The sequence below is a fragment of the Anomaloglossus baeobatrachus genome, chromosome 12 (assembly GCF_048569485.1).
Source record: "Anomaloglossus baeobatrachus isolate aAnoBae1 chromosome 12, aAnoBae1.hap1, whole genome shotgun sequence".
Taxonomy (NCBI): Eukaryota; Metazoa; Chordata; class Amphibia; order Anura; family Aromobatidae; genus Anomaloglossus; species Anomaloglossus baeobatrachus.
This window is the reverse complement of record NC_134364.1, coordinates 3,437,095-3,464,644: the sequence shown is the minus strand read 5'-3', so window position 1 is coordinate 3,464,644 and position 27,550 is coordinate 3,437,095. Positions and strand designations below refer to the sequence as shown.

At 56.5% G+C, this 27,550-nt stretch overlaps 1 protein-coding gene across 9 annotated transcripts in view; it reads right to left on the bottom strand.

The window, feature by feature from the left end:
• The window catches only part of ADCK1 (aarF domain containing kinase 1), a 59,265-nt gene that overhangs the window by 13,580 nt on the left and 18,135 nt on the right, over positions 1 to 27,550 (bottom strand). For 2 of the 9 annotated variants that reach the window (XM_075329507.1, XM_075329501.1), the window contains 7 exons: positions 12,829 to 12,987; positions 12,516 to 12,674; positions 12,142 to 12,258; positions 9,120 to 9,176; positions 8,883 to 9,032; positions 8,618 to 8,815; positions 6,839 to 7,032 (listed from right to left, as the gene is read on the bottom strand). In XM_075329507.1, the coding sequence (XP_075185622.1) occupies positions 6,839 to 7,032; positions 8,618 to 8,815; positions 8,883 to 9,032; positions 9,120 to 9,176; positions 12,142 to 12,258; positions 12,516 to 12,674; positions 12,829 to 12,987 (1,034 nt within the window). Of the gene's footprint in view, positions 1 to 2,906; positions 3,892 to 6,838; positions 7,033 to 8,617; positions 8,816 to 8,882; positions 9,033 to 9,119; positions 9,177 to 12,141; positions 12,259 to 12,515; positions 12,675 to 12,828; positions 12,988 to 27,550 lie in introns of those variants that run through there. The other 7 variants (XM_075329506.1, XM_075329509.1, XM_075329508.1 and 4 more) reach the window with 5 other exon arrangements.

Genomic DNA, 27,550 nt, shown 5'->3' with positions numbered 1-27,550 from the left:
CAGATACACACACTGATGAGACCACAGGATCCCGGGCGACCTCATGAGAGAGCTCAGATACACACAGTGAGGAGACCACAGGATCCAGGGCGACCTCATGAGAGAGCTCAGATACACACAGTGAGGAGACCACAGGATCCAGGGCGACCTCATCAGAGAGCTCAGATACACACAGTGAGGAGACCACAGGATCCAGGGCAACCTCATGAGAGAGCTCAGATACATACAGTGAGGAGACCACAGGATCCCGGGCGACCTCATGAGAGAGCTCAGATACACACAGTGAGGAGACCACAGGATCCCGGGCGACCTCATGAAAGAGCTCAGATACACACAGTGAGGAGACCACAGGATCCAGGGCGACCTCATCAGAGAGCTCAGATACACACAGTGAGGAGACCACAGGATCCCGGGCGACCTCATGAGAGAGCTCAGATACACACAGTGAGGAGACCACAGGATCCCGGGCGACCTCATGAGAAAGCTCAGATACACACAGTGATGAGACCACAGGATCCAGGGCGACCTCATAAGAGTGCTCAGATACACACAGTGAGGAGACCACAGGATCCCGGGCAACCTCATCAGAGAGCTCAGATACACACAGTGAGGAGACCACAGGATCCCGGGCGACCTCATGAGAAAGCTCAGATACACACAGTGATGAGACCACAGGATCCAGGGCGACCTCATCAGAGAGCTCAGATACACACACTGATGAGACCACAGGATCCAGGGCGACCTCATCAGAGAGCTCAGATACACATAGTGAGGAGACCACAGGATCCCGGCCGACCTCATGAGAAAGCTCAGATACACACAGTGATGAGACCACAGGATCCAGGGCGACCTCATGAGAGCGCTCAGATACACACTGATGAGACCAGGTGACCTCATGAGAGAGCTCAGATACACACTGATGAGACCAGGTGACCTCATGAGAGAGCTCAGATACACACACTGATGAGACGAGAGAGCTCAGATACACACACTGATGAGACCAGGTGACCTCATGAGAGTGCTCAGATACACACTGATGAGACCAGGTGACCTTATGAGAGAGCTCAGATACACACTGATGAGACCAGGTGACCTCATGAGAGTGCTCAGATACACACTGATGAGACCAGGTGACCTCATGAGAGAGCTCAGATACACACTGATGAGACCAGGTGACCTCATGAGAGCGCTCAGATACACACTGATGAGACCAGGTGACCTCATGAGAGCGCTCAGATACACACTGATGAGACCAGGTGACCTCATGAGAGTGCTCAGATACACACTGATGAGACCAGGTGACCTCATGAGAGCGCTCAGATACACACACTGATGAGACCAGGTGATCTCATGAGAGAGCTCAGATACACACTGATGAGACCAGGTGACCTCATGAGAGCGCTCAGATACACACTGATGAGACCAGGTGACCTCATGAGAGCGCTCAGATACACACTGATGAGACCAGGTGACCTCATGAGAGCGCTCAGATACACACTGATGAGACCAGGTGACCTCATGAGAGCGCTCAGATACACACTGATGAGACCAGGTGACCTCATGAGAGAGCTCAGATACACACTGATGAGACCAGGTGACCTCATGAGAGCGCTCAGATACACACTGATGAGACCAGGTGACCTCATGAGAGCTCAGATACACACTGATGAGACCAGGTGACCTCATGAGAGCGCTCAGATACACACTGATGAGACCAGGTGACCTCATGAGAGTGCTCAGATACACACTGATGAGACCAGGTGACCTCATGAGAGCGCTCAGATACACACTGATGAGACCAGGTGACCTCATGAGAGTGCTCAGATACACACTGATGAGACCAGGTGACCTCATGAGAGCGCTCAGATACACACTGATGAGACCAGGTGACCTCATGAGAGCTCAGATACACACTGATGAGACCAGGTGACCTCATGAGAGCGCTCAGATACACACTGATGAGACCAGGTGACCTCATGAGAGAGCTCAGATACACACTGATGAGACCAGGTGACCTCATGAGAGAGCTCAGATACACACTGATGAGACCAGGTGACCTCATGAGAGCGCTCAGATACACACTGATGAGACCAGGTGACCTCATGAGAGCGCTCAGATACACACTGATGAGACCAGGTGACCTCATGAGAGCGCTCAGATACACACTGATGAGACCAGGTGACCTCATGAGAGCGCTCAGATACACACTGATGAGACCAGGTGACCTCATGAGAGCGCTCAGATACACACACTGATGAGACCAGGTGACCTCATGAGAGCGCTCAGATACACACTGATGAGACCAGGTGACCTCATGAGAGCGCTCAGATACACACTGATGAGACCAGGTGACCTCATGAGAGCTCAGATACACACTGATGAGACCAGGTGACCTCATGAGAGCGCTCAGATACACACTGATGAGACCAGGTGACCTCATGAGAGCGCTCAGATACACACTGATGAGACCAGGTGACCTCATGAGAGCGCTCAGATACACACTGATGAGACCAGGTGACCTCATGAGAGCGCTCAGATACACACTGATGAGACCAGGTGACCTCATGAGAGCTCAGATACACACTGATGAGACCAGGTGACCTCATGAGAGCGCTCAGATACACACTGATGAGACCAGGTGACCTCATGAGAGAGCTCAGATACACACTGATGAGACCAGGTGACCTCATGAGAGAGCTCGGATACACACTGATGAGACCAGGTGACCTCATGAGAGCGCTCAGATACACACTGATGAGACCAGGTGACCTCATGAGAGCGCTCGGATACACACTGATGAGACCAGGTGACCTCATGAGAGCGCGGGCATACTTGCTCCCTGTCTCTACCCCCGTCTGTCGTGCAGGATCCTGGTGCACGGCCCCCGCACATGTACACAGCGTCAGTGACCTCGGGGTATCACCATTTAATCGGATCAGTAAATGTCAGACTCGGCGTTTCCAGGCTCCGCAGACGTCTCATGGTCGCGTATCGCGGTCTACCCTCAGAAGAACGCACAGACGAGGTTTGGTTCAGTAGAGACATTGCTCAGACACTTCCTGTGGTGGCTCAGACACTTCCTGTGGTGGCTCAGACACTTCCTGTGGTGGCTCAGACACTTCCTGTGGTGGCTCAGACACTTCCTGTGGTGGCTCAGACACTTCCTGTGGTGCGTCTCTCTTGTCCTCAGAGCTAGCAGTCTGCAATGTCGCCTCTGTAGGACCCCCTGCAGGCTGCTGTAGCTTGTGTAGGTGGTGGGATATGAGGTGTCAGACCACAACATAAAGCTCAGACGTGATTACAGCTGAGACCCGCCTGGAGGTCTCCACAGCCTGACCCGACACCACAGAACCTCCGGAGAAGAACGCTGCGGTCACCAGAGGAAAGGGAGAAAAAGACCCTACAAGACATTGTGTGTGGGGGCCGCCGGCCAGACCCTGGTCTTCTGGTGACATGTCAGGTGACCAGAGCTTCAAGCCTCAAGCGCCACCTTGTGGTGAGAAATGGTAATCACGGCTGCGCCTCTGCCGAGCTGGTGAAGTCATGCTTGGACACTTAATCAGATGTTCTCTAATACTTTTCATACATCAGAATTCGAGCCGTAATAAACAGCGCCCAAGTCTTCTGTAGGTTAAAATCGCAATCTCCGTGGTCCCCGCGAGCGAAGAGGAAGAACGGTGTCCATTGCATCTTGTGGCGATTCAGTCCTCAGACAAGAGTCAGTGTAAAGAGCGAGATATCCAGTGCACAAAACTACCCAGCCAGCGCCCCATCGAGAAGGACCGCGCCCATAGGAGGAACTCGTACAGCTGCAGCTGGCCCAGGCGTAGGGACTCCGAGATGGAGATGCGAGCATAGGACCACAGGGAGGAGGCCGTCATCCTGCGATGTCTTCAGAGAAGATGGGAAGAGAAAAGATCATGAGATTCAAGATAAGCGACCAGCGAGCACCCGGCCCTGACTAACACTGGACCCCCAGCACAAGACCCCCAGCACTAACCACACACTGCATCCAGGACTGAGAAAAACGCCTCGTTCAGGCAAGCAGCAAATATGAACATGTGATGGCTGAGCAAAAGCTGGACAGCCCGCGAGCTGCGGAAACCTGGACAGCCCGCGAGCCAGGGAAACCTGGACAGCCCGCGAGCTGCGGAAACCTGGACAGCCCGCGAGCCAAGGAAACCTGGACAGCCCGCGAGCCAAGGAAACCTGGACAGCCCGCGAGCCAAGGAAACCTGGACAGCCCGCGAGCCAAGGAAACCTGGACAGCCCGCGAGCCAAGGAAACCTGGACAGCCCGCGAGCCGAGGAAACCTGGACAGCCCACGAGCTGCGGAAACCTGGACAGCCCACGAGCTGCGGAAACCTGGACAGCCCGCGAGCTGCGGAAACCTGGACAGCCCGCGAGCCAAGGAAACCTGGACAGCCCGCGAGCCAAGGAAACCTGGACAGCCCGCGAGCCAAGGAAACCTGGACAGCCCGCGAGCCGTGGAAACCTGGACAGCCCGCGAGCCAAGGAAACCTGGACAGCCCGCGAGCTGCGGAAACCTGGACAGCCCGCGAGCTGCGGAAACCTGGACAGCCCGCGAGCCGAGGAAACCTGGACAGCCCGCGAGCTGCGGAAACCTGGACAGCCCGCGAGCTGCGGAAACCTGGACAGCCCGCGAGCTGCGGAAACCTTGACAGCCCGCGAGCCGCGGAAACCTGGACAGCCCGCAAGCCAAGGAAACCTGGACAGCCCGCGAGCCAAGGAAACCTGGACAGCCCGCGAGCCAAGGAAACCTGGACAGCCCGCGAGCCAAGGAAACCTGGACAGCACGCGAGCCGCGGAAACCTGGACAGCCTGCGAGCTGCGGAAACCTGGACAGCCCGCGAGCCGCGGAAACCTTGACAGCCCGCGAGCCGCGGAAACCTGGACAGCCCGCGAGCCAAGGAAACCTGGACAGCCCGCGAGCCAAGGAAACCTGGACAGCCCGCGAGCCAAGGAAACCTGGACAGCCCGCGAGCCAAGGAAACCTGGACAGCCCGCGAGCCAAGGAAACCTGGACAGCCCGCGAGCCAAGGAAACCTGGACAGCCCGCGAGCCAAGGAAACCTGGACAGCCCGCGAGCTGCGGAAACCTGGACAGCCCGCGAGCTGCGGAAACCTGGACAGCCCGCGAGCTGCGGAAACCTGGACAGCCCGCGAGCTGCGGAAACCTGGACAGCCCGCGAGCCAAGGAAACCTGGACAGCCCGCGATCTGCGGAAACCTGGACAGCCTGCAAGCCAAAGAAACCTGGACAGCCCGCGAGCTGCAGAAACCTGGACAGCCCGCGAGCTGCGGGAACCTGGACAGCCCGCGAGCTGCGGGAATCTGGACAGCCCGCAAGCCAAGGAAACCTGCACAGCCTGCGAGCCCAGGAAACCTGGACAGCCTGCAAGATGCGGAAACCTGGACAGCCCGCGAGCCAAGGAAACCTGGACAGCCCGCGAGCTGCGGAAACCTGGACAGCCCGCGAGCCGCGGAAACCTGGACAGCCCGCGAGCCGCGGAAACCTGGACAGCCCACGAGCCGCGGAAACCTGGACAGCCCGCGAGCCAAGGAAACCTTTACAGCTTGCGAGCCAAGGAAACCTGGACAGCCCACGAGCCAAGGAAACCTTTACAGCCCGCGAGCTGCGGAAATCTGGACAGCCCGCGAGCAAAGGAAACCTTTACAGCCCGCGAGCCAAGGAAACCTGCACAGTCTGCGAGCCAAGGAAACCTGGACAGCCTGCAAGATGCGGAAACCTGGAGGAGAGCCCATGACCAGTGGAAACATGGACAGCCCACGACCAGTGGAAACATGGACAACCCCTTGACTAACAGAAACCTGGACAGCCCGTGAACAAGCGGACACCTGGAGAACCCACGAACAAGCGGAAACCTGGGAGCCCACAACCAAGCGGAAACCTGGAAAGCCCACAAACAAGCGGAAACCTGGAGAGTCCGCGAACAAGTGGAAACCTGGGGAGCCAACGAACAAGTGGAAACCTGGAGAGCCCACAAACAAGTGGAAACCTGGAGAGCCCACGACCCGCAGAAACCTGGAGAGCCCACGACCCGCAGAAACCTGGAGAGCCCACGACCCGCAGAAACCTGGACAGAACACGACCGATGGAGCTGAATGTGGCCGCTCAGAAGGCAGTGTTCTCACATGGACAGAGAAGTTGCAGCATGAGTCTCCGACAAGTGTGTAAAAAACAAATGGGATCCCGCACAGAACGCCAATGGCACATGGATGCCAATATGGCTGAAAATCTCTGATGGTTCATAGACTCATTTGGCCCCGGCCTTATATATATATATATATATATTTATTTATATATATATTATATATATATAGGGGCCTCTTGTGTTACATGTCCTTTAGGTGACAGGTGATCATTGCTGCCTATAGGGCATGATCCGGTATTCGAGCTGTAGAGCCATTGTACCATAAGCAGTCCATGGACGTCCACCTCCTGGCACAGCGGACCGGTGCCCGGCTTCATCCACAGCTATTTCCTATACTTGGTTTAAAAGAATGAGTGAATCTAAGGGAAACATTCTGCATGGCAATGGCCGCCGGCCCGGAGGCGCCTGCTTGTGGGAGATATTGTGCTGCCTCTCCATAGAGTGTAAACTGTTGAGAACAATTAGAAGAAATAGCAGTGCACCCTGCAATTAGTGACTGAATAGAGACCGCACAGAGATGATTACTGAGCGGTCCCAGGACGGGATGAATGCACGCCGTGATTAGACACGCTGCTGCCCACCACATCCACGCTCCACGCCACTCACAGGCCTGAGCTAGGTTATTAACAGTAGAGGGTCTCACCTAGCGAGGGCCCGGACACAGCAACGAGACATACTGAGGAAGGAACTGGCACCCGCACTGCTGTGAAGAGCCGTCTCGATCCCTCGCAGAAGGTCATTGGTTTTTAGTAGCAAAAGCATCTGACGTGGGACACTGGACAGCAGCTGGCTGATCTGAGGAAGGTACGCGGCGGCATTACTGCGGATCTCCGTCACCTAAAGAAAGACCAGGGGGTATATAACAAGGCAGGCAGCGGAAGACGGGTCAGCGATAGACCAGTGAAGGGGGGGCGGGAGGCAGGCCAGTAACGGGGGGCGGGAGACTGGTCAGCGATAGGCCAGTGACGGGGGGGCCGGAGACAGGCCAGTGACGGGGGGGCGGGAGACAGGCCAGTAACGGGGGCGGGAAACAGGTCTGCAAATAGGGGGCGGGAGATAGGCCAGTAACGGGGGCGGGAGACAGGCCAGTAACGGGGGGCGGGAGACTGGTCAGCGATAGGCCAGTGACGGGGGGGGCCGGAGACAGGCCAGTGACGGGGGGCGGGAGGCTGGTCAGCGATAGGCCAGTGACGGGGGGGCGGGAGACAGGCCAGTAACGGGGGGCGGGAGACAGGTCTGCAAATAGGGGGCGGGAGATAGGCCAGTAACGGGGGCGGGAGACAGGCCAGTAATGGGGGGCGGGAGACAGGCCAGTGACGGGGGCGGGAGACAGGTCTGCAAATCGGGGGCGGGAAACAGGCCAGTAACAGGGGGTGGGAGACAGACCAGTAACGGGGGGCGGGAGACAGGTCAGTAACGGGGGGTGGGAGACAGACCAGTAACGGGGGGCAGGAGACTGGTCAGCGATAGGCCAGTGACGGGGGCGGGAGACAGGTCTGCAAATAGGAGGCGGGAGACAGGCCAGTAACGGGGGGCGGGAGACAGGCCAGTAACGGGGGGCGGGAGACAGGCCAGTAACGGGGGGCGGGAGACAGGCCAGTAACGGGGGGGCGGGAGATGGGTCAGAGCACCAGGAGACAGGCCAGTAAGGGGGGGCGGAAGACAGGCCACTAACGGGGGGCGGGAGACAGGCCAGTAACGGGGGGCGGGAGATGGGTCAGAGCACCAGGAGACAGGCCAGTCAGTAACGGGGGGCGGGAGACAGGCCAGTAACGGGGGGCGGGAGACAGGCCAGTAACGGGGGGCGTGAGATGGGTCAGAGCACCAGGAGACAGGCCAGTAACGGGGGGCGGGAGACAGGCCACTAACGGGGGGCGTGAGATGGGTCAGAGCACCAGGAGACAGGTCAGCGAATGTGGGGTGGGAGACAGGTCAGAGATAGGCCAGTAACGGGGGGGGGGGGGGACGGGTCAGAGCGCCAGGAGACAGGTCAACAGTGGGGGGCGGAAGACAGGTCAGCAGACGGGGGGGGGGTAGATAGTGAGAAGTGTACAGTGGGACAAGCAGACACAAATACCCCAACTGTAGCCGTCTCTGCTGCACCCCTGATTCTAGCCGCTAAGATTCCCTGGTTGAGAAAGGGTTACAGTTCCTGCATCTTCGGGTCCCACACAGAACAAGGCGCTAATTACAGACACAACTAATTGCACGTTATCAGCAGCGGAGCGCTCTGAAGCAGCTGCAGCCAGCGATGAATGTGACAGCGGGGCCCGCGCTGCTCTAGATGGCGCCTCACCCCCGAGCGCGTGCACTTTTTTTCCAGGCATCATCAGCAGTGGCGACATGCTCCGTCCAGCACTCGGTGAGCGGGCGTGCATACTTTCTACCTTAGACTATCCCATGACTGTGCAGAAGTCCTCACCTCCTCTGCGCTGGCTGCACCACGATCAATGCCGCGATTTACCGAGTCCCATGAACGGGCAGTCAGCATGCAGGCAAAGAGCGGGTAAAGATCTCCGGCCCCCAGACGCTGGCTATAGGTGCGTATCCCCCGCATGTCGGCAGCGAGGAGCGCCTGCCACAGGCGACAGTAGTTCAGGCGGAAGTGGTCGGTCAGCTCCTATAAGGAAAGGTGAAGTCAGTCACACCGGACAGGAGACGAGCAGAGACCCCCCCCAAAACTGCACCTGGTACAGGCCGTGATCCAGCAGAATCAGCTCCGGCCCGCTGCCGCCTTCTGACTGCCGGACTAGAACATTTCCAGGGTGGGGGTCACAATGCACGAAGCCATGCACGAAAATCATCTCACTGTACAACTGTCCCAGAGCCCGCGAGACCTGGAAACGAGGAGATGGGAATGTGACAACCACCGGTTACCCACGTGTGACGGGTTGTCAGCCCCATAACCGATGACAATGATATACCCGTCTGTACAATCCGGGAGCATCACTTGTACCCGTTCTGTTCCTCTGTCGCTCCTCCTAGAAATACGAGTGTTGGCTGCAGCGGTCGTCCTTTGCTGTCAGGTACGTTACACCTTCCTGGCAGTAATAGTCTCCATCATGCCGTTTTCATGACGGGTGATCAGGACAGAGGGACACGTTGCGGGTGGAGTCAGCGCAGTCAGTGCAGCCGGTAGGTGCGCGTCATGGGTGGAGTTGGCGCCATTCAGTGCAGACGGCAGGGGCACGGCGCGGGTGGAGTCGGCGTAATCAGTGCAGACAGCAGGTGCACGGCGCGGGTGGAGTCGGCGCCATTCAGTGCAGACGGCAGGGGTGCGGCGCGGGTGGAGTCGGCGTAATCAGTGCAGACAGCAGGGGTGCGGCGCAGGTGGAGTCGGCGCCATTCAGTGCAGACGGCAGGGGCGCGGCGCGGGTGGAGTCGGCGTAATCAGTGCATACGGCAGGGGCGCGGGTGGAGTCAGTGCAGACGGCAGGGGAGCGGGTGGAGTCAGTGCAGACGGCAGGGGAGCGGGTGGAGTCAGTGCAGACGGCAGGGGAGCGGGTGGAGTCAGTGCAGACGGCAGGGGAGCGGGTGGAGTCAGTGCAGACGGCAGGGGAGCGGGTGGAGTCAGTGCAGACGGCAGGGGAGCGGGTGGAGTCAGTGCAGACGGCAGGGGAGCGGGTGGAGTCAGTGCAGACGGCAGGGGAGCGGGTGGAGTCAGTGCAGACGGCAGGGGAGCGGGTGGAGCCAGTGCAGACGGCAGGGGAGCGGGTGGAGCCAGTGCAGACGGCAGGGGAGCGGGTGGAGTCAGTGCAGACGGCAGGGGAGCGGGTGGAGTCAGTGCAGATGGCAGGGGAGCGGGTGGAGTCAGTGCAGATGGTAGGGGAGCGGATGGAGTCAGTGCAGACGGCAGGGGAGCGGGTGGAGTCAGTGCAGATGGCAGGGGCGCGGGTGGAGTCAGTGCAGACGGCAGGGGCGCGGGTGGAGTCAGTGCAGACGGCAGGGGCGCGGGTGGAGTCAGTGCAGACGGCAGGGGAGCGGGTGGAGTCAGTGCAGACGGCAGGGGAGCGGGTGGAGCCAGTGCAGACGGCAGGGGCGCGGGTGGAGTCAGTGCAGACGGCAGGGGCGCGGGTGGAGTCAGTGCAGACGGCAGGGGCGCGGGTGGAGTCAGTGCAGACGGCAGGGGCGCGAATGGAGTCAGTACAGACGGCAGGGGAGCAGATGGAGTCAGTGCAGACGGCAGGGGCGCGGGTGGAGTCAGTGCAGACGGCAGGGGCGAGGGTGGAGTCAGTGCAGACGGCAGGGGCGAGGGTGGAGTCAGTGCAGACGGCAGGGGCGAGGGTGGAGTCAGTGCAGACGGCAGGGGCGAGGGTGGAGTCAGTGCAGACGGCAGGGGCGAGGGTGGAGTCAGTGCAGACGGCAGGGGCGAGGGTGGAGTCAGTGCAGACGGCAGGGGCGAGGGTGGAGTCAGTGCAGACGGCAGGGGCGAGGGTGGAGTCAGTGCAGACGGCAGGGGAGCGGGTGGAGCCAGTGCAGACGGCAGGGGAGCGGGTGGAGCCAGTGCAGACGGCAGGGGAGCGGGTGGAGTCAGTGCAGATGGCAGGGGAGCGGGTGGAGTCAGTGCAGACGGCAGGGGAGCGGGTGGAGTCAGTGCAGATGGTAGGGGAGCGGATGGAGTCAGTGCAGACGGCAGGGGAGCGGGTGGAGTCAGTGCAGACGGCAGGGGAGCGGGTGGAGTCAGTGCAGATGGCAGGGGCGCGGGTGGAGTCAGTGCAGATGGCAGGGGAGCGGGTGGAGTCAGTGCAGACGGCAGGGGCGCGGGTGGAGTCAGTGCAGATAACAGGGGCGCGGGTGGAGTCAGTGCAGATAGCAGGGGCGCGGGTGGAGTCAGTGCAGATGGCAGGGGCGCGGGTGGAGTCAGTGCAGATGGCAGGGGAGCGGGTGGAGTCAGTGCAGATGGCAGGGGAGCGGGTGGAGTCAGTGCAGATGGCAGGGGAGCGGGTGGAGTCAGTGCAGACGGTAGGGCAGAGGGTGGAGTCAGTGCAGACGGTAGGGCAGAGGGTGGAGTCAGTGCAGATGGCAGGGGCGCGGGTGGAGTCAGTGCAGATGGCAGGGGAGCGGGTGGAGTCAGTGCAGATGGCAGGGGAGCGGGTGGAGTCAGTGCAGATGGCAGGGGAGCGGGTGGAGTCAGTGCAGACGGTAGGGCAGAGGGTGGAGTCAGTGCAGATGGCAGGGCAGAGGGTGGAGTCAGTGCAGATGGCAGGGGAGCGGGTGGAGTCAGTGCAGACGGCAGGGGAGCGGGTGGAGTCAGTGCAGACGGTAGGGCAGAGGGTGGAGTCAGTGCAGATGGCAGGGGCGCGGGTGGAGTCAGTGCAGACGGCAGGGGCGCGGGTGGAGTCAGTGCAGATGGCAGGGGCGTGGGTGGAGTCAGTGCAGACGGCAGGGGCCCGGGTGGAGTCAGTGCAGACGGCAGGGGCGCGGGTGGAGTCAGTGCAGACGGCAGGGGAGCGGGTGGAGTCAGTGCAGATGGCAGGGGCGCGGGTGGAGTCAGTGCAGACGGCAGGGGAGCGGGTGGAGTCAGTGCAGACGGCAGTGGAGCGGGTGGAGTCAGTGCAGACGGCAGGGGAGCGGGTGGAGTCAGTGCAGATGGCAGGGGCGCGGGTGGAGTCAGTGCAGATGGCAGGGGCGCGGGTGGAGTCAGTGCAGATGGCAGGGGAGCGGGTGGAGTCAGTGCAGACGGCAGTGGAGCGGGTGGAGTCGGTGCAGACGGCAGGGGAGCGGGTGGAGTCAGTGCAGACGGCAGGGGAGTGGGTGGAGTCAGTGCAGATGGCAGGGGCGCGGGTGGAGTCAGTGCAGATGGCAGGGGTGCGGGTGGAGTCAGTGCAGACGGCAGGGGCGCGGGTGGAGTCGGTACAGTCAGTGCTGCCTCACAGGTGGCAAGGGGGCCCGGGGCACAGACTCCCCCCGATCACACTCATTAACCCTTGATGAGCCGCCTCTTACCTGATTGACATCAATGCGGTTCCTCTCCATGTACTGGCGGTCGTTGGCCTGGCCGCCCTCCACGTACTCCATCACCAGCACCCGCTCAGTGCTCACGTCCCAGTGGATTTTAGGAATCTGAAGTAAAGTAACAGAACCGATGTGTAAACATTACGGGGGCAGCTGAATGGCCACCCCCAGTGAGCGCTGCCTCCAGGAGGCGCTGCCTGCACCTCCAGACAGGGCGGCATGTGTGGTCACGGCTTTAGTCACAGACCAACGCACGATACTGACACCTGCTGGAGACAAGTCATTACAACACCCTGACCAGTCACATGCAGATTTACTGCAGATTCAGCTGCCGAACTGTGCGCATCTCGCAGGGGCCCATTTACCCTCAGGAAGGGGAACCTCCGCACCATGGCCGTCATCTTCTCAGCGTTGCGGGCCTCATTCAGGAAGTCCAGCTCTCGGGGAAGGTTCTTCTTAGCCTCTTCAACCAACCACATAAACTCAAACTGCGGGAAGACTTTCTTCACTGCCCGGAGAAGGACCTGGAGAGCGGACACAACTGGTCACTCATTGGCCGGGCCACAGCGGCCTCATCCCTCGTGTGCACTAAGCAGAAGCACCCAACAGTAAGTGGTGATAAACGTGGCCCCTATGTGCCCAACAGGTCAGTGTCACCCACCTGTGCTCCTCCCCTACCTCCATGATCCTGATGTCCCGTGCACTCTGCTGTCTCACTTTGGGGTGCTGGACCTTCACAGCCACAGTCCGACCATCGTGGAGAACTGCTCGGTGGACCTGCGCCAATGAGGCTGCACCCAGAGGGGTCTCCTCAAAGTGTGCAAATACATCCGAAGGCTGGAAGGAGAAAAACACAGTCAGCAGTGATGGAGGACACCAGCGTGAAATAGGCGAGAAGGAGAAGCCACAGTCAGCAGTGATGGAGGACACCAGCGTGATATAGGCTGAAGGGGAAGCCACAGTCAGCAGTGATGGAGGACACCAGCGTGAAATAGGCTGGAAGGAGAAGCCACAGTCAGCAGTGATGGAGGACACCAGCGTGATATAGGCTGAAGGAGAAGCCACAGTCAGCAGTGATGGAGGACACCAGCGTGAAATAGGCTGAAAGGAGAAGCCACAGTCACCAGCGATGGAGGACACCAGCATGATATAGGCTGAAGGAGAAGCCCCAGTCACCAGTGATGGAGGACACCAGCGTGATATAGGCTGGAAGGAGAAAAACACAGTCAGCAGTGATGGAGGACACCAGCGTGAAATAGGCTGGAAGGAGAAAAACACAGTCAGCAGTGATGGAGGACACCAGCGTGATATAGGCTGAAGGGGAAGCCACAGTCAGCAGAGATGGAGGACACCAGCGTGATATAGGCGAGAAGGAGAAGCCACAGTCAGCAGTGATGGAGGACACCAGCGTGATATAGGCGAGAAGGAGAAGCCACAGTCAGCAGTGATGGAGGACACCAGCGTGATATAGGCTGAAGGAGAAGCCACAGTCACCAGTGATGGAGGACACCAGCGTGAAATAGGCGAGAAGGAGAAGCCACAGTCACCAGTGATGGAGGACACCAGCGTGAAATAGGCGAGAAGGAGAAAAACACAGTCAGCAGTGATGGAAGACACCAGCGTGAAATAGGCTGGAAGGAGAAGCCACAGTCACCAGTGATGGAGGACACCAGCGTGATATAGGCGGGAAGGAGAAGCCACAGTCACCAGTGATGGAGGACACCAGCGTGAAATAGGCTGGAAGGAGAAAAACACAGTCACCAGTGATGGAGGACACCAGCGTGATATAGGCGGGAAGGAGAAGCCACAGTCAGCAGTGATGGAGGACACCAGCGTGAAATAGGCTGGAAGGAGAAAAACACAGTCAGCAGTGATGGAGGACACCAGCGTGAAATAGGCTGGAAGGAGTAAAACACAGTCAGCAGTGATGGAGGACACCAGCGTGAAATAGGCGAGAAGGAGCAGCCACAGTCAGCAGTGACGGAGGACACCAGCGTGATATAGGCGGGAAGGAGAAGCCACAGTCACCAGTGATGGAGGACACCAACGTGATATAGGTGGGAAGGAGAAGCCACAGTCAGCAATGATGGAAGACACCAGCGTGAAATAGGCTGGAAGGAGAAGCCACAGTCACCAGTGATGGAGGACACCAGCGTGATATAGGTGAGAAGGAGAAGCCACAGTCAGCAGTGATGGAGGACACCAGCGTGATATAGGTGAGAAGGAGAAGCCACAGTCAGCAGTGATGGAGGACACCAGCGTGATATAGGCTGAAGGAGAAGCCACAGTCACCAGTGATGGAGGACACCAGCGTGATATAGGCTGAAGGAGAAGCCACAGTCACCAGTGATGGAGGACACCAACGTGATATAGGTGGGAAGGAGAAGCCACAGTCAGCAATGATGGAGGACACCAGCGTGATATAGGCGGGAAGGAGCAGCCACAGTCAGCAGTGATGGAGGACACCAGCGTGATATAGGCTGAAGGAGAAGCCACAGTCACCAGTGATGGAGGACACCAGCATGATATAGGCGGGAAGCAGCAGCCACAGTCAGCAGTGATGGAGGACACCAGCATGATATAGGCTGAAGGAGAAGCCACAGTCAGCAGTGATGGAGGACACCAGCGTGAAATAGGCTGAAGGAGAAGCCACAGTCACCAATGATGGAGGACACCAGCGTGATATAGGCTGAAGGAGAAGCCACAGTCAGCAGTGATGGAGGACACCAGCGTGATATAGGCTGAAGGAGAAGCCACAGTCAGCAGTGATGGAGGACACCAGCGTGATATAGGCTGGAAGGAGAAGCCACAGTCACCAGTGATGGAGGACACCAGCGTGAAATAGGCTGGAAGGAGAAAAACACAGTCACCAGTGATGGAGGACACCAGCGTGATATAGGCGGGAAGGAGAAGCCACAGTCAGCAGTGATGGAGGACACCAGCGTGAAATAGGCTGGAAGGAGAAAAACACAGTCAGCAGTGATGGAGGACACCAGCGTGAAATAGGCGGGAAGGAGAAGCCACAGTCAGCAGTGATGGAGGACACCAGCGTGATATAGGCTGAAAGGAGAAGCCACAGTCACCAGTGATGGAGGACACCAGCGTGATATATGTGCGGGAAGGAGAAGCCACAGTCACCAGTGATGGAGGACACCAGCGTGATATAGGCTGAAGGAGAAGCCACAGTCACCAGTGATGGAGGACACCAGCGTGATATAGGCTGAAGGAGAAGCCACAGTCAGCAATGATGGAGGACACCAGCGTGATATAGGCGGGAAGGAGCAGCCACAGTCAGCAGTGATGGATGACACCAGCGTGATATAGGCTGAAGGAGAAGCCACAGTCAGCAGTGATGGAGGACACCAGCATGATATAGGCTGGAAGGAGAAGCCACAGTCAGCAGTGATGGAGGACACCAGCATGATATAGGCTGAAGGAGAAGCCACAGTCAGCAGTGATGGAGGACACCAGCGTGAAATAGGCTGAAAGAGAAGCCACAGTCAGCAGTGATGGAGGACACCAGCATGATATAGGCTGAAGGAGAAGCCACAGTCAGCAGTGATGGAGGACACCAGCATGATATAGGCTGAAGGAGAAGCCACAGTCAGCAGTGATGGAGGACACCAGCATGATATAGGCTGAAGGAGAAGCCACAGTCAGCAGTGATGGAGGACACCAGCATGATATAGGCTGAAGGAGAAGCCACAGTCACCAGTGATGGAGGACACCAGCGTGATATATGTGCGGGAAGGAGAAGCCACAGTCAGCAGTGATGGATGACACCAGCGTGAAATAGGTTGGAAGGAGAAGCCACAGTCACCAGTGATGGAGGACACCAGCGTGAAATAGGTTGGAAGGAGAAGCCACAGTCACCAGTGATGGAGGACACCAGAGTGATATATGTGCGGGAAGGAGACGCCACAGTCAGCAGTGATGGAAGACACCAGCGTGATATAGGCGTGAAGGAGAAGCCACAGTCAGCAGTGATGGAGGACACCAGCGTGATATAGGCTGAAAGAGAAGCCACAGTCAGCAGTGATGGAGGACACCAGCGTGATATAGGCTGAAGGAGAAGCCACAGTCAGCAGTGATGGATGACACCAGCGTGATATAGGCTGAAGGAGAAGCCACAGTCAGCAGCGATGGAGGACACCAGCATGATATAGGCTGAAGGAGAAGCCACAGTCAGCAGTGATGGAGGACACCAGCGTGATATAGGCGGGAAGGAGAAGCCACAGTCAGCAATGATGGAGGACACCAGCGTGATATAGGCGGGAAGGAGCAGCCACAGTCAGCAGTGATGGAGGACACCAGCGTGATATATGTGCGGGAAGGAGAAGCCACAGTCAGCAGTGATGGAGGACACCAGCATGATATAGGCTGAAGGAGAAGCCACAGTCACCAGTGATGGAGGACACCAGCATGATATAGGCGGGAAGGAGCAGCCACAGTCAGCAGTGATGGAGGACACCAGCATGATATAGGCTGAAGGAGAAGCCACAGTCAGCAGTGATGGAGGACACCAGCATGATATAGGCTGAAGGAGAAGCCACAGTCAGCAGTGATGGAGGACACCAGCGTGATATATGTGCGGGAAGGAGAAGCCACAGTCAGCAGTGATGGAGGACACCAGCATGATATAGGCTGAAGGAGAAGCCACAGTCAGCAGTGATGGAGGACACCAGCGTGATATAGGTTGGAAGGAGAAGCCACAGTCACCAGTGATGGAGGACACCAGCATGATATAGGCTGAAGGAGAAGCCACAGTCACCAGTGATGGAGGACACCAGCATGATATAGGCTGAAGGAGAAGCCACAGTCAGCAGTGATGGAGGACACCAGCATGATATAGGCTGAAGGAGAAGCCACAGTCACCAGTGATGGAGGACACCAGCGTGATATATGTGCGGGAAGGAGAAGCCACAGTCAGCAGTGATGGAGGACACCAGCATGATATAGGCTGAAGGAGAAGCCACAGTCACCAGTGATGGAGGACACCAGCATGATATAGGCTGGAAGGAGAAGCCACAGTCAGCAGTGATGGAGGACACCAGCGTGATATAGGCTGAAGGAGAAGCCACAGTCAGCAGTGATGGAGGACACCAGCGTGATATAGGCTGAAGGAGAAGCCACAGTCAGCAGTGATGGAGGACACCAGCGTGATATAGGCGTGAAGGAGAAGCCACAGTCAGCAGTGATGGAGGACACCAGCATGATATAGGCTGAAGGAGAAGCCACAGTCAGCAATGATGGAGGACACCAGCATGATATAGGCTGGAAGGAGAAGCCACAGTCAGCAGTGATGGAGGACACCAGCGTGATATAGGCTGAAGGAGAAGCCACAGTCACCAGTGATGGAGGACACCAGTGTGATATAGGCTGAAGGAGAAGCCACAGTCAGCAGTGATGGAGGACACCAGCATGATATAGGCTGAAGGAGAAGCCATAGTCAGCAGTGATGGAGGACACCAGCGTGATATAGGCTGAAGGAGAAGCCACAGTCAGCAGTGATGGAGGACACCAGCGTGATATAGGCGTGAAGGAGAAGCCACAGTCACCAGTGATGGAGGACACCAGCGTGATATATGTGCGGGAAGGAGAAGCCACAGTCAGCAGTGATGGAGGACACCAGCATGATATAGGCTGAAGGAGAAGCCACAGTCAGCAGTGATGGAGGACACCAGCGTGATATAGGTTGGAAGGAGAAGCCACAGTCACCAGTGATGGAGGACACCAGCATGATATAGGCTGAAGGAGAAGCCACAGTCACCAGTGATGGAGGACACCAGCATGATATAGGCTGAAGGAGAAGCCACAGTCAGCAGTGATGGAGGACACCAGCATGATATAGGCTGAAGGAGAAGCCACAGTCACCAGTGATGGAGGACACCAGCGTGATATATGTGCGGGAAGGAGAAGCCACAGTCAGCAGTGATGGAGGACACCAGCATGATATAGGCTGAAGGAGAAGCCACAGTCACCAGTGATGGAGGACACCAGCATGATATAGGCTGGAAGGAGAAGCCACAGTCAGCAGTGATGGAGGACACCAGTGTGATATAGGCTGAAGGAGAAGCCACAGTCAGCAGTGATGGAGGACACCAGCGTGATATAGGCTGAAGGAGAAGCCACAGTCAGCAGTGATGGAGGACACCAGCGTGATATAGGCGTGAAGGAGAAGCCACAGTCAGCAGTGATGGAGGACACCAGCGTGAAATAGGCTGAAGGAGAAGCCACAGTCAGCAATGATGGAGGACACCAGCATGATATAGGCTGGAAGGAGAAGCCACAGTCAGCAGTGATGGAGGACACCAGCGTGATATAGGCTGAAGGAGAAGCCACAGTCACCAGTGATGGAGGACACCAGTGTGATATAGGCTGAAGGAGAAGCCACAGTCAGCAGTGATGGAGGACACCAGCGTGATATAGGCTGAAGGAGAAGCCACAGTCAGCAGTGATGGAGGACACCAGCGTGATATAGGCGTGAAGGAGAAGCCACAGTCAGCAGTGATGGAGGACACCAGCGTGATATAGGCGGGAAGGAGAAGCCACAGTCAGCAATGATGGAGGACACCAGCGTGATATAGGCGGGAAGGAGCAGCCACAGTCAGCAGTGATGGATGACACCAGCGTGATATAGGCTGAAGGAGAAGCCACAGTCAGCAGCGATGGAGGACACCAGCATGATATAGGCTGAAGGAGAAGCCACAGTCAGCAGTGATGGAGGACACCAGCGTGATATAGGCTGAAGGAGAAGCCACAGTCAGCAGTGATGGAGGACACCAGCGTGATATAGGCGGGAAGGAGAAGCCACAGTCAGCAATGATGGAGGACACCAGCGTGATATAGGCGGGAAGGAGCAGCCACAGTCAGCAGTGATGGAGGACACCAGCGTGATATATGTGCGGGAAGGAGAAGCCACAGTCAGCAGTGATGGAGGACACCAGCATGATATAGGCTGAAGGAGAAGCCACAGTCACCAGTGATGGAGGACACCAGCATGATATAGGCGGGAAGGAGCAGCCACAGTCAGCAGTGATGGAGGACACCAGCATGATATAGGCTGAAGGAGAAGCCACAGTCAGCAGTGATGGATGACACCAGCGTGATATAGGCTGAAGGAGAAGCCACAGTCAGCAATGATGGAGGACACCAGCATGATATAGGCTGGAAGGAGAAGCCACAGTCACCAGTGATGGAGGACACCAGCGTGATATAGGCTGAAGGAGAAGCCACAGTCAGCAGTGATGGATGACACCAGCGTGATATAGGCTGAAGGAGAAGCCACAGTCAGCAATGATGGAGGACACCAGCATGATATAGGCTGGAAGGAGAAGCCACAGTCAGCAGCGATGGAGGACACCAGCATGATATAGGCTGAAGGAGAAGCCACAGTCAGCAGTGATGGAGGACACCAGCGTGATATAGGCGGGAAGGAGAAGCCACAGTCAGCAATGATGGAGGACACCAGCGTGATATAGGCGGGAAGGAGCAGCCACAGTCAGCAGTGATGGAGGACACCAGCGTGATATATGTGCGGGAAGGAGAAGCCACAGTCAGCAGTGATGGAGGACACCAGCATGATATAGGCTGAAGGAGAAGCCACAGTCACCAGTGATGGAGGACACCAGCATGATATAGGCGGGAAGGAGCAGCCACAGTCAGCAGTGATGGAGGACACCAGCATGATATAGGCTGAAGGAGAAGCCACAGTCAGCAGTGATGGAGGACACCAGCATGATATAGGCTGAAGGAGAAGCCACAGTCAGCAGTGATGGAGGACACCAGCGTGATATATGTGCGGGAAGGAGAAGCCACAGTCAGCAGTGATGGAGGACACCAGCATGATATAGGCTGAAGGAGAAGCCACAGTCAGCAGTGATGGAGGACACCAGCGTGATATAGGTTGGAAGGAGAAGCCACAGTCACCAGTGATGGAGGACACCAGCATGATATAGGCTGAAGGAGAAGCCACAGTCACCAGTGATGGAGGACACCAGCATGATATAGGCTGAAGGAGAAGCCACAGTCAGCAGTGATGGAGGACACCAGCATGATATAGGCTGAAGGAGAAGCCACAGTCACCAGTGATGGAGGACACCAGCGTGATATATGTGCGGGAAGGAGAAGCCACAGTCAGCAGTGATGGAGGACACCAGCATGATATAGGCTGAAGGAGAAGCCACAGTCACCAGTGATGGAGGACACCAGCATGATATAGGCTGGAAGGAGAAGCCACAGTCAGCAGTGATGGAGGACACCAGCGTGATATAGGCTGAAGGAGAAGCCACAGTCAGCAGTGATGGAGGACACCAGCGTGATATAGGCTGAAGGAGAAGCCACAGTCAGCAGTGATGGAGGACACCAGCGTGATATAGGCGTGAAGGAGAAGCCACAGTCAGCAGTGATGGAGGACACCAGCATGATATAGGCTGAAGGAGAAGCCACAGTAAGCAATGATGGAGGACACCAGCATGATATAGGCTGGAAGGAGAAGCCACAGTCAGCAGTGATGGAGGACACCAGCGTGATATAGGCTGAAGGAGAAGCCACAGTCACCAGTGATGGAGGACACCAGTGTGATATAGGCTGAAGGAGAAGCCACAGTCAGCAGTGATGGAGGACACCAGCGTGATATAGGCGGGAAGGAGAAGCCACAGTCAGCAATGATGGAGGACACCAGCGTGATATAGGCGGGAAGGAGCAGCCACAGTCAGCAGTGATGGAGGACACCAGCGTGATATATGTGCGGGAAGGAGAAGCCACAGTCAGCAGTGATGGAGGACACCAGCATGATATAGGCTGAAGGAGAAGCCACAGTCACCAGTGATGGAGGACACCAGCATGATATAGGCGGGAAGGAGCAGCCACAGTCAGCAGTGATGGAGGACACCAGCATGATATAGGCTGAAGGAGAAGCCACAGTCAGCAGTGATGGAGGACACCAGCATGATATAGGCTGAAGGAGAAGCCACAGTCAGCAGTGATGGAGGACACCAGCGTGATATATGTGCGGGAAGGAGAAGCCACAGTCAGCAGTGATGGAGGACACCAGCATGATATAGGCTGAAGGAGAAGCCACAGTCAGCAGTGATGGAGGACACCAGCGTGATATAGGTTGGAAGGAGAAGCCACAGTCACCAGTGATGGAGGACACCAGCATGATATAGGCTGAAGGAGAAGCCACAGTCACCAGTGATGGAGGACACCAGCATGATATAGGCTGAAGGAGAAGCCACAGTCAGCAGTGATGGAGGACACCAGCATGATATAGGCTGAAGGAGAAGCCACAGTCACCAGTGATGGAGGACACCAGCGTGATATATGTGCGGGAAGGAGAAGCCACAGTCAGCAGTGATGGAGGACACCAGCATGATATAGGCTGAAGGAGAAGCCACAGTCACCAGTGATGGAGGACACCAGCATGATATAGGCTGGAAGGAGAAGCCACAGTCAGCAGTGATGGAGGACACCAGCGTGATATAGGCTGAAGGAGAAGCCACAGTCAGCAGTGATGGAGGACACCAGCGTGATATAGGCTGAAGGAGAAGCCACAGTCAGCAGTGATGGAGGACACCAGCGTGATATAGGCGTGAAGGAGAAGCCACAGTCAGCAGTGATGGAGGACACCAGCATGATATAGGCTGAAGGAGAAGCCACAGTCAGCAATGATGGAGGACACCAGCATGATATAGGCTGGAAGGAGAAGCCACAGTCAGCAGTGATGGAGGACACCAGCGTGATATAGGCTGAAGGAGAAGCCACAGTCACCAGTGATGGAGGACACCAGTGTGATATAGGCTGAAGGAGAAGCCACAGTCAGCAGTGATGGAGGACACCAGCATGATATAGGCTGAAGGAGAAGCCATAGTCAGCAGTGATGGAGGACACCAGCGTGATATAGGCTGAAGGAGAAGCCACAGTCAGCAGTGATGGAGGACACCAGCGTGATATAGGCGTGAAGGAGAAGCCACAGTCACCAGTGATGGAGGACACCAGCGTGATATATGTGCGGGAAGGAGAAGCCACAGTCAGCAGTGATGGAGGACACCAGCGTGATATAGGCTGAAGGAGAAGCCACAGTCAGCAGTGATGGAGGACACCAGCGTGATATAGGTTGGAAGGAGAAGCCACAGTCACCAGTGATGGAGGACACCAGCATGATATAGGCTGAAGGAGAAGCCACAGTCACCAGTGATGGAGGACACCAGCATGATATAGGCTGAAGGAGAAGCCACAGTCAGCAGTGATGGAGGACACCAGCATGATATAGGCTGAAGGAGAAGCCACAGTCACCAGTGATGGAGGACACCAGCGTGATATATGTGCGGGAAGGAGAAGCCACAGTCAGCAGTGATGGAGGACACCAGCATGATATAGGCTGAAGGAGAAGCCACAGTCACCAGTGATGGAGGACACCAGCATGATATAGGCTGGAAGGAGAAGCCACAGTCAGCAGTGATGGAGGACACCAGTGTGATATAGGCTGAAGGAGAAGCCACAGTCAGCAGTGATGGAGGACACCAGCGTGATATAGGCTGAAGGAGAAGCCACAGTCAGCAGTGATGGAGGACACCAGCGTGATATAGGCGTGAAGGAGAAGCCACAGTCAGCAGTGATGGAGGACACCAGCGTGAAATAGGCTGAAGGAGAAGCCACAGTCAGCAATGATGGAGGACACCAGCATGATATAGGCTGGAAGGAGAAGCCACAGTCAGCAGTGATGGAGGACACCAGCGTGATATAGGCTGAAGGAGAAGCCACAGTCACCAGTGATGGAGGACACCAGTGTGATATAGGCTGAAGGAGAAGCCACAGTCAGCAGTGATGGAGGACACCAGCGTGATATAGGCTGAAGGAGAAGCCACAGTCAGCAGTGATGGAGGACACCAGCGTGATATAGGCGTGAAGGAGAAGCCACAGTCAGCAGTGATGGAGGACACCAGCGTGATATAGGCGGGAAGGAGAAGCCACAGTCAGCAATGATGGAGGACACCAGCGTGATATAGGCGGGAAGGAGCAGCCACAGTCAGCAGTGATGGATGACACCAGCGTGATATAGGCTGAAGGAGAAGCCACAGTCAGCAGCGATGGAGGACACCAGCATGATATAGGCTGAAGGAGAAGCCACAGTCAGCAGTGATGGAGGACACCAGCGTGATATAGGCTGAAGGAGAAGCCACAGTCAGCAGTGATGGAGGACACCAGCGTGATATAGGCGGGAAGGAGAAGCCACAGTCAGCAATGATGGAGGACACCAGCGTGATATAGGCGGGAAGGAGCAGCCACAGTCAGCAGTGATGGAGGACACCAGCGTGATATATGTGCGGGAAGGAGAAGCCACAGTCAGCAGTGATGGAGGACACCAGCATGATATAGGCTGAAGGAGAAGCCACAGTCACCAGTGATGGAGGACACCAGCATGATATAGGCGGGAAGGAGCAGCCACAGTCAGCAGTGATGGAGGACACCAGCATGATATAGGCTGAAGGAGAAGCCACAGTCAGCAGTGATGGATGACACCAGCGTGATATAGGCTGAAGGAGAAGCCACAGTCAGCAATGATGGAGGACACCAGCATGATATAGGCTGGAAGGAGAAGCCACAGTCACCAGTGATGGAGGACACCAGCGTGATATAGGCTGAAGGAGAAGCCACAGTCAGCAGTGATGGATGACACCAGCGTGATATAGGCTGAAGGAGAAGCCACAGTCAGCAATGATGGAGGACACCAGCATGATATAGGCTGGAAGGAGAAGCCACAGTCAGCAGCGATGGAGGACACCAGCATGATATAGGCTGAAGGAGAAGCCACAGTCAGCAGTGATGGAGGACACCAGCGTGATATAGGCGGGAAGGAGAAGCCACAGTCAGCAATGATGGAGGACACCAGCGTGATATAGGCGGGAAGGAGCAGCCACAGTCAGCAGTGATGGAGGACACCAGCGTGATATATGTGCGGGAAGGAGAAGCCACAGTCAGCAGTGATGGAGGACACCAGCATGATATAGGCTGAAGGAGAAGCCACAGTCACCAGTGATGGAGGACACCAGCATGATATAGGCGGGAAGGAGCAGCCACAGTCAGCAGTGATGGAGGACACCAGCATGATATAGGCTGAAGGAGAAGCCACAGTCAGCAGTGATGGAGGACACCAGCATGATATAGGCTGAAGGAGAAGCCACAGTCAGCAGTGATGGAGGACACCAGCGTGATATATGTGCGGGAAGGAGAAGCCACAGTCAGCAGTGATGGAGGACACCAGCATGATATAGGCTGAAGGAGAAGCCACAGTCAGCAGTGATGGAGGACACCGGCGTGATATAGGTTGGAAGGAGAAGCCACAGTCACCAGTGATGGAGGACACCAGCATGATATAGGCTGAAGGAGAAGCCACAGTCACCAGTGATGGAGGACACCAGCATGATATAGGCTGAAGGAGAAGCCACAGTCAGCAGTGATGGAGGACACCAGCATGATATAGGCTGAAGGAGAAGCCACAGTCACCAGTGATGGAGGACACCAGCGTGATATATGTGCGGGAAGGAGAAGCCACAGTCAGCAGTGATGGAGGACACCAGCATGATATAGGCTGAAGGAGAAGCCACAGTCACCAGTGATGGAGGACACCAGCATGATATAGGCTGGAAGGAGAAGCCACAGTCAGCAGTGATGGAGGACACCAGCGTGATATAGGCTGAAGGAGAAGCCACAGTCAGCAGTGATGGAGGACACCAGCGTGATATAGGCTGAAGGAGAAGCCACAGTCAGCAGTGATGGAGGACACCAGCGTGATATAGGCGTGAAGGAGAAGCCACAGTCAGCAGTGATGGAGGACACCAGCATGATATAGGCTGAAGGAGAAGCCACAGTAAGCAATGATGGAGGACACCAGCATGATATAGGCTGGAAGGAGAAGCCACAGTCAGCAGTGATGGAGGACACCAGCGTGATATAGGCTGAAGGAGAAGCCACAGTCACCAGTGATGGAGGACACCAGTGTGATATAGGCTGAAGCAGAAGCCACAGTCAGCAGTGATGGAGGACACCAGCATGATATAGGCTGAAGGAGAAGCCATAGTCAGCAGTGATGGAGGACACCAGCGTGATATAGGCTGAAGGAGAAGCCACAGTCAGCAGTGATGGAGGACACCAGCGTGATATAGGCGTGAAGGAGAAGCCACAGTCACCAGTGATGGAGGACACCAGCGTGATATATGTGCGGGAAGGAGAAGCCACAGTCAGCAGTGATGGAGGACACCAGCATGATATAGGCTGAAGGAGAAGCCACAGTCAGCAGTGATGGAGGACACCAGCGTGATATAGGTTGGAAGGAGAAGCCACAGTCACCAGTGATGGAGGACACCAGCATGATATAGGCTGAAGGAGAAGCCACAGTCACCAGTGATGGAGGACACCAGCATGATATAGGCTGAAGGAGAAGCCACAGTCACCAGTGATGGAGGACACCAGCGTGATATATGTGCGGGAAGGAGAAGCCACAGTCAGCAGTGATGGAGGACACCAGCATGATATAGGCTGAAGGAGAAGCCACAGTCACCAGTGATGGAGGACACCAGCATGATATAGGCTGGAAGGAGAAGCCACAGTCAGCAGTGATGGAGGACACCAGTGTGATATAGGCTGAAGGAGAAGCCACAGTCAGCAGTGATGGAGGACACCAGCGTGATATAGGCTGAAGGAGAAGCCACAGTCAGCAGTGATGGAGGACACCAGCGTGATATAGGCGTGAAGGAGAAGCCACAGTCAGCAGTGATGGAGGACACCAGCATGATATAGGCTGAAGGAGAAGCCACAGTCAGCAATGATGGAGGACACCAGCATGATATAGGCTGGAAGGAGAAGCCACAGTCAGCAGTGATGGAGGACACCAGCATGATATAGGCTGAAGGAGAAGCCACAGTCAGCAGTGATGGAGGACACCAGCGTGATATAGGCTGGAAGGAGAAGCCACAGTCACCAGTGATGGAGGACACCAGTGTGATATAGGCTGAAGGAGAAGCCACAGTCAGCAGTGATGGAGGACACCAGCGTGATATAGGCTGAAGGAGAAGCCACAGTCAGCAGTGATGGAGGACACCAGCGTGATATAGGCGTGAAGGAGAAGCCACAGTCAGCAGTGATGGAGGACACCAGCGTGATATAGGCGGGAAGGAGAAGCCACAGTCAGCAATGATGGAGGACACCAGCGTGATATAGGCGGGAAGGAGCAGCCACAGTCAGCAGTGATGGATGACACCAGCGTGATATAGGCTGAAGGAGAAGCCACAGTCAGCAGCGATGGAGGACACCAGCATGATATAGGCTGAAGGAGAAGCCACAGTCAGCAGTGATGGAGGACACCAGCGTGATATAGGCTGAAGGAGAAGCCACAGTCAGCAGTGATGGAGGACACCAGCGTGATATAGGCGGGAAGGAGAAGCCACAGTCAGCAATGATGGAGGACACCAGCGTGATATAGGCGGGAAGGAGCAGCCACAGTCAGCAGTGATGGAGGACACCAGCGTGATATATGTGCGGGAAGGAGAAGCCACAGTCAGCAGTGATGGAGGACACCAGCATGATATAGGCTGAAGGAGAAGCCACAGTCACCAGTGATGGAGGACACCAGCATGATATAGGCGGGAAGGAGCAGCCACAGTCAGCAGTGATGGAGGACACCAGCATGATATAGGCTGAAGGAGAAGCCACAGTCAGCAGTGATGGATGACACCAGCGTGATATAGGCTGAAGGAGAAGCCACAGTCAGCAATGATGGAGGACACCAGCATGATATAGGCTGGAAGGAGAAGCCACAGTCACCAGTGATGGAGGACACCAGCGTGATATAGGCTGAAGGAGAAGCCACAGTCAGCAGTGATGGATGACACCAGCGTGATATAGGCTGAAGGAGAAGCCACAGTCAGCAATGATGGAGGACACCAGCATGATATAGGCTGGAAGGAGAAGCCACAGTCAGCAGTGATGGAGGACACCAGCATGATATAGGCTGAAGGAGAAGCCACAGTCACCAGTGATGGAGGACACCAGCATGATATAGGCTGAAGGAGAAGCCACAGTCACCAGTGATGGATGACACCAGCGTGATATAGGCTGAAGGAGAAGCCACAGTCAGCAATGATGGAGGACACCAGCGTGATATAGGCTGAAGGAGAAGCCACAGTCAGCAGTGATGGAGGACACCAGCGTGATATAGGCTGAAGGAGAAGCCACAGTCAGCAGTGATGGATGACACCAGCGTGATATAGGCTGAAGGAGAAGCCACAGTCAGCAATGATGGAGGACACCAGCGTGATATAGGCTGAAGGAGAAGCCACAGTCAGCAGTGATGGAGGACACCAGCGTGATATAGGCTGAAGGAGAAGCCACAGTCAGCAGT